Raw genomic sequence first — 12,330 nt, forward strand, 5'->3', positions numbered from 1 at the left:
GTATTAGGAAGAGTCAAACCTGAGTTCATTGAACTCGAGTATGGTGGACCTGGAACCCAAGCCACACCCGAGTTCAATGAACTCAAGTATGGTGGGCTATTATCTTGCAACTCGAGCCAAACCCAAGTTCAATGAACTTTAGTATTGTGGGCTATAATTACGCTGCAACCTGAGCCAAATCTGAGTTCAATGGTGGGCATCCTGGAACTATGAAACTCGAGCCATACTCGCGTTTAAGGAGCTCAGGTATTATGAACTTACACTAACATAGTACTTGAGTCCATGGAACACGAGTTTAGTCCACACAGTACTCGAGTTTGAGATCATCGAGTACCAGGTAGCATTTTTTAATGCCCAAAATCCAGCTCAACCAGTGCCATGCTAGCAAACTCACTAGAAACTCAAGTTCATTGAACTTGAGTACCAGATAAAACTCAATTGTCTAAAACTTGAGTACTAGAAAAGTAGTAGATTGCTAACTCGAGTACCAGGGCGAGAAATCAAAATATATTTCTCCAAGTGTCAAAAGAGTTTTCCGATTGCCGTAGGCCCTTGGTTGTTGAGATCCACAAGTGCAATGCCTTCATGATTGGCATGCAAAAGGAACATGTTATTTGGATGGAAGGTGGGGATTTTTTTTTTCTTTTTTAATATTTTTAACTTATTGATTTCGTGTGGAAAATACAATTGAGAAAGCTGCATTTTTCTGGACATGGGAAATTGAAGAATTGTTTGTTTTATGGGTACTTTTCCGTTTACACTTCAGAATGTTATGAAGGATTGAATTTTTTATTTGAATTATTTTATTGAGTGCGTTTGTGTTGATTGGTTGCAATTGATTTTGGTTAGATCTTCTTCCTTCTAGACTTCTCTCTATCAATCTTGGTGAGATGTGTCTCTCCCTCATTCGGTTGCAGAGAATTTTGATAATTTTTGTGTTAGGTAAACAGTAAACTAACAGGAGAACTAACAGAGGTAGTAATTTGGCAAATATGTAAAGTTGAGGTACTAAATTAGCTAAAATAAAAGTTTATAAGGTGTTAAGGCAATTATCTCAAAGTTTAGGGCATTTTTCCCTAATTTTTTTAATAAATAAAAGAAGGAAGAGATTAAAAAAAAAAAGTAAATACTAATTTACTAAATACTGTTGCGTATTTTCATTAAAAAAAAAAAAACTGTTGCATATCAACAAAACTTAAAACCAAATTAATATGATATAACTAAAAATTAAAATAATAAAAATAAAAATAAGAACCAAAAAGATAAGCTGATATTAATTTTTGTGCATATCAAACTTTATTTAAATAAGTGATAAGAACCCAGAAAAAAAAAAAAAAAAACCTATTAATTTTGATTTTTAAGTCCAATTTTATTATAGATGATAGATGATATGATATCAACTCAAACGAAAAAAAAGGGATAACAAATCCCAGTCCTACACGGAACTCTGTTTGCTTCTACAGTCATCTGGCTGTCCCAGCATCTATATATATAAGCAATCAGCATTCATCCATTTTACAAAATCCCAGTTAAAAATTCAGATCTGAGAAAGAGAGAAATTTGGATCCCCTCAGGAAATCAAAGTTGATGAAATCTTTTGCCCCATCAAAGAATCTGTCAGTTCTTTAATTTTGCGTGCGTGCGTGCTTTATTTGTGTTGTTATTTGTCTTTAATTAATTTTTTATTTATTTTACAAGTGGCATGATTTTTCTTTCGTGTTCCATTCTCAGTATCAACATTATGGTTAGTGGGTTCTCAGGTTCAGAGCAAGTCATCTATGTCCAAAAAAAAGTTGTTGACATAATAATTATACAGTCTTTGTTCATATACTCAGGTTTGAGATTCAGAGCAAGTCATCTATGTCCAAAAAAAAGTTGTTGACATAATAATTATACAGTCTTTGTTCATATGCTCAGGTTTGAGATTTGTTTGGGTCGTAGCAGATGGATTTGTTTGGATGAAGCTTCCGATCTAACACGTCCGTATCTCTTAGGGAGAGAAAATTTTGGACCTGATAGAGTGAAAATTAAGAAAAAAAAAGAAAACTAAATAAAATTAAAATTAAAATTAATATATATTATTTTTGCTTAATAATAAATATGCTTTACTTGGTTTTAATAAATTCAAAATGTTATAGTTTTGAACAGGGGAATATATATATATATAATCTTTTTTTTATTAGTTTAATTTATCTTTAAAAGTATTTTTACACTGACACAAATCACAGGTCTCTTTCTATTGAATTTCTTTTCTTTATTCGTAAAGAGTGAGTACGTGTTTGTAATTATAAATGTATATATTTGTATGGGCCCATGTCTGATATTAATTGTGTATTATTTATTTATTTTCATTATAATATTATTTGTGTGAATAAAAGAAAAGATGACTAAATAGTAATTACAATGATATAATTATTACATTAAATTATTATATAATTATAATAATTAAAGGGCTATTAAATAAGAAATTTTTTATTATAACGTTATTTATGTGAATGTGTGCATGTATAGTATAAATATAATATAACTTTATATAATTTAATAATTAGGTAATATAGAGGGTCTATTACATGTGTGTGTATGTTATCATGTTATAATAAAATTTTGTTCCTATAAAAAAAGAAAATAAAATAAAACAATTTTGTTATAAAGTTAGTGATTTTCAAGCATTAATTTGTTTGCTTAAAAATAATGACAATAAATAGATAATAACAATTGCATAAATTTTTTTTAAAAAATGTTATACAAACTTAACAAAATAACATGGTTACATCTATCCACATTGACAATTGATAATGATAACTCATAATGAATTATTATTTAAGGATTTCAAAATATAAAAAATTGTAGGAAAAAAATTGTAAAACTTTATGTGTATTTGCGTGTGATTTTTTTTTTTTTTTTTTTTTGTGGTGATAAATCGTCATATTTTTTTTTTTTTTTTTTTTTTTTTTTTTTTATAATTAAAGTTTTCTTAATTTAAATTTCTTAATAAACCCGAAAAGAAATCCTAATACCTCCACTTTTTTTGATAAAAAAATTGCCATCTTTCTTATAAAAAAATCGTTTTAAACTTAGTTGACATGTTTTGACATTAGACTAGGATGGAAATTCATTTTTCCAAGCCCTCCCTAATGTTAGGGACACGATCCTATTTCGAAAACTTTAAATAACAAAATCAACATTACCCAAAATTTTATAGTTGTAAATTACAATTTAGTCCTCTAGTACTTAAGATGTGGATTGCAAGTGTACGTATTATACTATTATTTGTTATTTTGGGTGTTTTTACAGTAACACTAATATTGCTTGTATTTAATTCAATCCTTTTCCTTGGTATGCACTTGATTGTGTAATCAATGTTTTTTGATATGTTTCGACATTTTTATCTGTAGCTTTTAATGGGAAACTTATTTGAATTCAATACAGATACCATGACACACTTACCTATAGAGTTTTTGTTACTTATAGACTTTTAGTTATAAGTAAATAAGAGAACTTGACATAAATTTGCAGCACGAATACCTGAATCAAGTAAAGCCGCTTTGAAAAAAAAAAACCCCAAAGCTTGAAGACATAGCAAAAGAAGATGGACATTTATGCTCTTATAACTTCAATAGGAATCAATATAGTTCTGTGTGTGGCCCTTTTGTTGCTCCATTCCATACTAAAAAAACTACCAAGCAATGTGAGAGTGTACTTTGGAGGGAGGCTTGCTTCAAGAAAGACACCCAATGATCCTATTTGCGTTGAGAAGTTTATTCCTTCACGTAGTTGGATAGTTGAAGCATTTCAAGCAAGTGAAGAAGAACTATTGCGCATTGGTGGCATGGATGCTGTGGTTTTTCTCAGAATAATTGTTTTCAGGTAATTACTAACTACCCAAAACTTGTGGTTAATGAAGGATGATATATTGTGCCCTATACTTGATTATATCAGTATTTGACTATTTGCTGGCGGACGGCTTGGAAAGATAATTGTTGTAGTTTTGGTCAATTTCTTGATTTTTTTTCTTTGAACTTTTATCATCGTAGTGATTAATTTTAGAAAATGAAATCCATTTTACAAGATGAAATTCAAACAATGGGAATATAGGTATTTGGTAGTTACAAGAGCCTTTTTCTTCTTATTAAGGACTTGGTTTTTTAGAGCTTTATTGTCATACTTCTACTCAGCCCAACAATCGAATGAAAATTAAAAATAAGCTCTCGTTTTTAATCTATAAATGACAAAAGGCTGGAAATTAATAAATTATCTTAAACTATTTCGCAAGACTTCAAATAATTTATTTTGAGAAAAAGCATGTATATATGACACAACTTTTTTAAAATTTTTTTATTATTGGTTGGATGCTGTTTCTTAGGGTTCAATTGAATATAGTTTATTTTGCTAAAAACTGAAAACTGAAAATATTGTAACAAAATAATTTTTAAATGTATGAATAGTGTCATGAGACCTATTTTTAATATTTTTTTCTGAATAAAGTGGTTATGGGTCCCGTGAACAGTACACTTTGTCCCCCTAAAGCTGAAATGCGTGCAGAAAAAAAAAAAAAAAAAATTCCAGATGCAAGTATTTCATCTGGATCCAAACACATACTTAATCAATCACCATTCTTCACATATGTATATATGCTTATACCATACACTTATGCTTACATATGTTTCGCTTATCCTAACGATAAAGTTATAGAAGTTAGGCACATTACTTAGATGCTGTTTATCAGATTTTCCATGTAGATTTTTTATTATGAGATAATAATGTATTTTTTAGTTAAGTAACCATGTGACTGAATCTTAAAAAATGAACATAAGTAAGAACACTTAAGGAAACGTACCTAAGTTTTGTCCTATCAAATATACCAGCTATTAGGGTTGTACCAGCCTGTAATGAGCATATTTTGAGTGTTTCTACCGGTACAATAAAAAATATAAAAATGTTGAAATATTTTATTTTTAAAAAAATGTTATTTAAACTAATATATTATTTAATGTACTTAAACTAATATTAAGACTTATAAAATATGTGGATTCTAAATTTTTTGTTGATAAATATAAAAATTAATAAATTCATACTTTTATATATATATATATATATGAATGAATAGCAGTAGTCTAGAAATGGTACATCGGTATCAACCTGTATCAAAATATTTCGTTAACCCAACCAAACTAAAACGGTCTCAGGCATGAAATTGTCTCCCTTGTAACATATACATAAAAGTTAGTTGAAATTAGATATCATAACATTTATTTAAATTGTTCATAAAAATATTGTAATTGAAATAAGAATGTTATAACATTCTCATTTCAATAACACTAGTTTTATGAAAAATTTAGTTATATGTCTTAATTAAGATATATAAGTGAAAATCCAAGGCAATAAGATAAGATACAAATTGAAGAAATTCATTTAAAAAACAGGGTTACTCCTATTAAGGAAAAAATGAGCAAGAATCACTTGAAATGGTTTGATTATATATGTCAAAGCAACAAAAGTGATCAATTAATGGATAAATTAGAAAGAGTGATTTGATTTAGATGATTGGAATGAAAAAAAAAAGGTTCAAGAAAACCTAAAATAACATTAGTAGAAGTAATAAATAAAGACATATTAATTAAGGAGATAATGAAATATGATTTTGGGATATGATAAAATGACAAGGAAGAATAAATATGGTCATCCCTAATTACTCTATTGAGATTCCATAGTTGAACTAAAAAAATTTAGAACTAAGATTTTGTTGTTGTAATGGGGTGTATATCTAAGTTGCATAAATTTTAAGGTTTTTATTTATTTATTTAAAATTTTCATTTTGTTGTTGCCTATCTTCATATTGCAGTGCAGTGGCCCATTTTTTTTAAATAAAATAAAATGGCAGTTGTGGAAGTTTTCTCTTGATGCAGTTCTTAGGACTCCTATGCACTTTGTAACTTAAGCTCATAAATAAATAGATTCTTTCAGAAATATGTTCATAGTTTGCTTTTTAATATCATTTCCATATTTATAGAAAGAATATTTAATGCTGTTTTTTCAAGTTCTTATGGGTTTTATTTAATTTTTCTTTTGCAGCATTAAAATCTTTTTAATTGTTTTTCCCATTTGGGTCTGTCTACTGCTTCCGGTGAATTATTTTGGGCAAGTAAAGCCTTACGATCATTCTCTAAAGCTTAACGAGCATTATCCATTCGAGACATTCAAACCATTTACCATCGAGAATATCAAAGAAGGTTCAAAGTGGTACGTGCCATATACTTGATGATTAGACCATTATAAAAGTAAAGAGTTATTTGTGTTCGTTTATATTTCCTGGTGTTTACATGCTTACCCATGCATGAGACACGTAAACAATGCTTGAAAAGGAGCTCAAGCATGTCCCTAATAATGTTCTTTTTCAACCAGCAAACGATTTCTATGGACATTTGTCTCTCTTTGGCATTTGAAGAGATTGTGAACTGAGAGAGCAGAATTGATAGTAGTTTAGAGAAGTGTAGCATAAAACCTCGCTATCTAATTGTTAATTAGTATTTCTAAGCAGTTACATACTTAATCGCCTTTGTTTTTAAATAACCGATAGATCAGTTAAATTGGTTACTCGGTTTTTTTTTTTCAGGCTCTGGGCTTTTTGTCTGGCATTATATATTATAACATGCTCAGCTTGCATTCTTCTTTACAATGTAAGTATGTAAATTTATTTGCATTTTCTACTATTGTATAACTTATTTTTGTTCAAAAGTTGTTCTAGAAACTTTCTTTTAATTCTTCTGATAATTTCCTACATATATTTCTTATGATAGTTTCCTACATATATTTCTAGGAGTATAAAAGTATTGCTGAGATGAGGTTAGCACATATTACTGGATCTCCAACAAATCCAAGTCATTTTACAGTTCTTGTCCGTGCTATTCCCTGTTCTTCAGAAGAGTCATGCAGTAATTCTGTGCAAAAAAATTTCACTAATGATTACTTGTCACACCAAATGGTGCACCGGTATGATAGAGTTGAGAAACCAACGGTGCGCATCTTGCCTCTCTGTTAATTGATTTCCTCGTGGCTAATCATGCTTGACTTAAGACTATTTTGGGGTTAGCTGTGTTGATTTCCTTATGGCTAATCATGCTTGACTTTAGATTATTGTTGCGTAATTTAATTCATAATTAATCAAAAATGATTTTCAAAATTTAAAAGAATGTCGAGTTACATTTAATATATCATAATGATTGACTTGAAATGTATTATAAAAATCAGTCGTCTTTTATTTTATTAATACTTGATGGATGTTAGTTTTATTTTTCAATTTTAGTATATTTCTTTTTCTTAAATGATCAAAATTTTGGTTCATGTTTTGGCCCACCAAAGACAAATTGCAGGTTCCATCCTTGAATTTAGTCCACAAATTAATTTGAAAATATGATCTACCAGTGTGTATTCTTGCAAGTTTTTTGCATTAATTTAAGGAGTTAGACCATATAATATCTACTAAAAAGAGGATATTGGCCAATAGTATTATCACATTATCAATTTTTGTTTTTTTAATATCACATTTCCTAATTCGCGGGTACAATTGTTGCCTTCAATTCTTCTTCTGCTCCTATTTGTTTATCTTTGACTATTACTAGCATTTTGGTCTTCCATACAGGACGATGCATCTGCTTTAGTTTATTTCAAGACTCGCTATGCTGCTACTGTTGCTGCACAGGCTAGTCTATTTTCAAATTCTATGTTATGGGTGAGAAACATGGCTCCAGAACCACAAGATGTTTATTGGCCAAATCTTGAAATACCATACCGACAACTTTGGTTCCGTAAGATGGGAACACTTGTGGCTATCACTGCCTTCATCTTTTTGTTTCTTTATCCTGTGGCCTTTGTTCAAGTTTTGGCTCAGCTAGAGGAGATAGAAAAAACATATTTGCATCGACAAATATCATTTCCACTCTTGGAAGGACTTCTGAAGAAGTAAGTATAGAGATGTGTGGTCTGTGTATTATTTTTGGTAATTTTTGCATACATGCTTCATCAACCGTATCTGTATAAGAGTGTTTGTTATTTCTATCTCATCATTATGAGATAACCTAGTTGTTTTAGAATATATGTGCAACTATGATTTACTTTGGTAGCTCTAGAAGGCAACCTAACATGGATGGTTTAGTCTATGATACTGATATTTTTCATTCGTGTAAATATACTAACACATTCTATTACTAAATGTCACCTCAAAAAAAAAAAAATTACTAAATGGCCCGCCAAACTTATTTGCTTGTATATATATATATATATATATGCTTTTGTTAAAACTGTATAGATATTAAATAAATTTACTAATTATTCACCTCTTTAACATGCTTATAACCTAGCTAAACATATAAGACATGTTAGTGATTTAGTTGTATAGTTAAAAGATGTTCTTCCATTCCTTTCTAATATAGTTCTGATTGATTATGGCTAATTCCTTTATAATAATTCATGTTACTTTTCTCTAATTCATGGTACTTTTTCTCTAAAAAAAAGTCCTACGCTTAAATTTGTCTTGAATTTCTAATTTTAAATCGATCGTTTCCTAGCTTAATATTTATTTAAAATTTTATACCATGTGGATGCCCTCTATTTTTTCTTTATGCATTTTTTTCCCTCTTTATTCTCCTTATGCCAATGTCGTGATGATCTTTACAAATTTATGCCAGAGTCTTACACATTTTGTTTGGGCCATGTGGTTTACCATAAGTGGTTCATGCCATATAATATGTCTATCATGTGATGCACGATAAGTGCATTAAAATTATTAGTACGGTAAGAGTCATTTCTATGCCCAGGCCACTTAGGCCTAGGCCGAAGGCTCTACCTAACCCAAAAATTTCTGATCAGTCCCAAAGCCCTTATTACATAAACAGAAAGCCATCAAAATTGTACAAAAAGATTCCAAAATTTAGAGTGATAATTGATTTTTTTCAAAGAAAAACAAATATAGGTGATTTTGCATTCTTCCTCCACTTCCAAGGATATATATATATATATATATATATATATTAAGCCGACCCTCAATATAGTTTACTTCAAGGGACACTTTATTAGTAAAGTTTTCAGAAGTTTACAAATATTATTCCAATTAAATTCTATCACCATAAGTTTCTGAAAATTTAAAAGAAAATTTATTGTTTATTTAAAATTGTTTTAATCATTTACCATCATCATCAATATTAAGAATTAGGTCTTTTGCGTTGTGTTTACACTATGTCAACGTGTCACATGTTGTACAATGTGCTTTGATCATGTGGTGCACTATAAGTATATTAAAATTATGAGTAATACTACATGAACAAACTATTTTATAATATTTTTACAAACTATTATTATGTGTAACTTTTCATTAGCTTTCATCCAGACCCACTATTAGTATCACTTTTTTCATTTACCAATAATCACTGACTACATTAGTTTCTAAAATATTTTGTAAAAAAGTTTATGTCTCTAGCATTATTTTAAAATTATTAATATAGTTTGCTTCAAGTCTTACCAGATTTTTTAAATTTTAAAATAATATTCTAATTAAAAGTTAAATACCAAAAGTTTTAAATAATTTTAAAAATTTTCATTATTTAGCTTCAATAATTTGTAACATATTTTTATTTTTTATATTGATAAAACTCAGGCTTACACAATATGTTTTATTATGTAATTTAAATTAATGTATCCTAGTTTATTGTTTTTTATTTATATTATTGAAATATATATATTTTTAATTTATAAACGCTTTTGATTAACTTATGCATTGCATGGGCATATTGCTAATCACGTAAATTTATTATGTGTCTTGGTGCAGGAAATATATGACCCAGTTGGTAACAGGATACCTTCCAAGTCTAATTTTGCATTTAGCTATGTCTACCGTTCCACCAATTATGATGCAGTTTTCGACACTAGAGGGGTATATTTCCCGCAGTGGGAGGCAAAAGACTGCATGTTACAAAATCTTTTACTTCACAATCTGGAATGTCTTCTTTGTTAATGCTTTTGTTGGGTTTCTTATTGTGTATTGTATGGGTGCCTTTTCTAGTGTGAAAGACATAGCTGCAGAACTTGCCAATGCAATTCCGAGACAGGTTTTATTCTTGGATTCTTATTTAAGATTGTTATTTGCCTTCCTTAACATGCTACACTATAAAGACTGTTCTATATAATTTTGTGTGAATTTTGAGAATTATTTTAATTAATTTCTAATTATTGATTGTAATAATAAGGCTTTACAACCAAGAATTTTTTTTGTGAAAATAATCACTCATGATGGATGTTACATATTTTAAATAATTTCTTCAGTTACCAGATTCTCATTAAAAGAAATTTATTTTTGTTTTCCTTTATCTCTTGAGTGCAAATAAACATCAAGTTTTCATCAAAATTGTGGTTTTCAAATTGCTGCAGGTTTGCTTCTTCATGACCTATGTTTTGTCATATGGTTGGACAAGTTTGGCATGTGAACTGATGCAAATATTTTCCCTTTTCTACAACCTGGGTAAAAGATTCATACCAAGAATCAAGGATGATTCGTGTAATGGCACCTCGTCTTTTCCGTACCATAAAGAAGTCCCACGGCTCCTTTTCTTCGGATTCCTTGGATTCACATGTTCCATTTTGGCACCCCCATTAGTGCCCTATTTGACTATTTACTTTCTCTTTGCGTATCTTGTATATCGAAATCAGGTTAGTGTTCCCCTCAATCTTTTTTTCCTTCGAAGATATTTCAACAGTACATTCTGTTGTATTTCTCTTTGTTGTCCAACCACCAATCAGTTAACTGAGTCATAGCTAGGTTTATTGCAAGAAACTAAATGTTCTTAGTACATTTTGAAATTATTAGAAGAACCAAAATTATGCTTCAAAAAGAAGCACCCTGATGCAGGACATTCTAGGGAATTTCCTGCTTGGGGGCTGCCAATGCAATGGAAGGTTGGTGGAGTGATTCTTAGGTGATGGAAAATTGATTTAATACAACTACAGGGGATTATGTTAATGCATAGATTTTGTTAAACAGCTAGAAATCAGAGAAATATTCAGAAAAGAATAGCATAGTGATAATTTAAGATAAGAAAAAAAGAGAATATGCACATTCATTCTAGGAAAAGAAAAGAAGAGATAGAAGAGACCTTAGGCAATGACAGAGAAAGCACACTTTGGGCTACCACTACCAGACAAACATTTGCCATGCAAAATTTGATTTCGTTGGGCTTTTCATGTTATTATTATTATTTGTTTATATATTTATTTTTTCACTAAAAAAATTGATAAATATTCTCATCATTTGTAATTTTGTGATTTGTTCCCTTGCACGATTAAGAAATGCATTTTACAATCTTTAAATATATATTTCAGATACTCAACGTATATGTTTCAAAATATGATACCGGAGGACAGTTTTGGCCTGTTGTTCACAACACAACAATCTTTTCATTGATAGTATCACAAATAATTGCTGTTGGGGTTTTCGGAATTAAACGATCGCCTTTGGCTTCAATTTTCACCATTCCATTGATTATCTACACTCTTATATTCAACGAGCATTGTAGGCGGCGATTTCTCCCAATATTTAAGAACAATGATGAGCAGGTAGCAATTTAAAAATAGACTCTCTCTTTCTCTCTCTATATATATATTATTTCAAGCGTATTGATTAGTTGTTGTTTTTTTATTTTCTTTTACAGATTCTTATTAAGATGGATCAGGAAGATGAAAAGAGTGGAAAAATGGAAAAGATTCATCAACTTTTGATTTCGGCTTATCAACAAAGTAATGCATTCTAGTGAACTTTGTTATGATTCTAGGGAACTTTGTTATGATTTATCAACGGTTTGCACTGGACTATGTCTTTAAATTTGGTGCATATTACACTTAAGTTATGTACTTTTTCTAGATATTCTTTATTAACCGAGACTTCTTGCACAATTATTAGTTGCATGTGAGCCATCATCCTATTTCTTTGACAAGCTCCACATCATAGCTCTCTGGGAAGTTGACAATGAATTTGAACTCATTGATGAGGTCAATTTAATGTGTGTTTTGATGCATTGATTTTCCCTATATATCAGACCCCCTGGAGGTTGTCTTATTTTGTTATGGAAGCTTATCAAATTGCTGGTCATTTTGATTTAGTGCATGTCTTTCGGTTGGGTTAGCGGAGAAGCTAATAAAGCTGCTCATGTTCTTGCAAGATGGCCTCTTAACAGTTTATTGTATATATGGTTATTTTAGTGTTAAGACTGGCCCCCCAATGTTTTGATTTTGTTATCTCTGGGGAGGCAGGTTATTTACTCTATATTTCTCCTTAGGCAATTTGTT

At 29.8% G+C, this 12,330-nt stretch overlaps 1 protein-coding gene across 5 annotated transcripts; it reads left to right on the top strand.

The window, feature by feature from the left end:
- Positions 1–1,528: 1,528 nt before the first annotated feature.
- On the top strand, positions 1,529–12,038 carry LOC115972157 (CSC1-like protein RXW8). 5 transcript variants are annotated; one of them, XM_031092337.1, is made up of 11 exons: positions 1,529–1,616; positions 3,517–3,867; positions 6,073–6,240; positions 6,614–6,677; positions 6,818–7,015; positions 7,640–7,959; positions 9,821–9,925; positions 10,055–10,100; positions 10,420–10,698; positions 11,368–11,601; positions 11,697–12,038. In XM_031092337.1, exons 2-11 carry the CDS (start codon positions 3,590–3,592, stop codon positions 11,793–11,795), a joined length of 1,791 nt encoding a protein of 596 aa, XP_030948197.1. In that variant the 5' UTR covers positions 1,529–1,616; positions 3,517–3,589; the 3' UTR covers positions 11,796–12,038. The 5 variants fall into 5 exon arrangements, with proteins under 5 accessions (XP_030948197.1, XP_030948192.1, XP_030948193.1 ...); XM_031092332.1 differs by having other exon boundaries at positions 9,821–10,100; XM_031092333.1 differs by having other exon boundaries at positions 1,549–1,635; positions 9,821–10,100.
- Positions 12,039–12,330: the final 292 nt, after the last annotated feature.

The sequence above is a fragment of the Quercus lobata genome, chromosome 12 (genome assembly GCF_001633185.2).
Source record: "Quercus lobata isolate SW786 chromosome 12, ValleyOak3.0 Primary Assembly, whole genome shotgun sequence".
NCBI lineage: Eukaryota > Viridiplantae > Streptophyta > Magnoliopsida > Fagales > Fagaceae > Quercus > Quercus lobata.

Bases quoted from the DNA above. Each gene is read 5' to 3' on its own strand.
- LOC115972157 (XM_031092332.1), top strand. From the start codon at position 3,590: ATGGACATTTATGCTCTTATAACTTCAATAGGAATCAATATAGTTCTG. The intron at 6,678-6,817 runs GTAAGTATGTAA...ATATATTTCTAG, and splicing joins CTTGCATTCTTCTTTACAAT to GAGTATAAAAGTATTGCTGA. The intron at 11,602-11,696 runs GTAGCAATTTAA...TTTCTTTTACAG, and splicing joins TTAAGAACAATGATGAGCAG to ATTCTTATTAAGATGGATCA.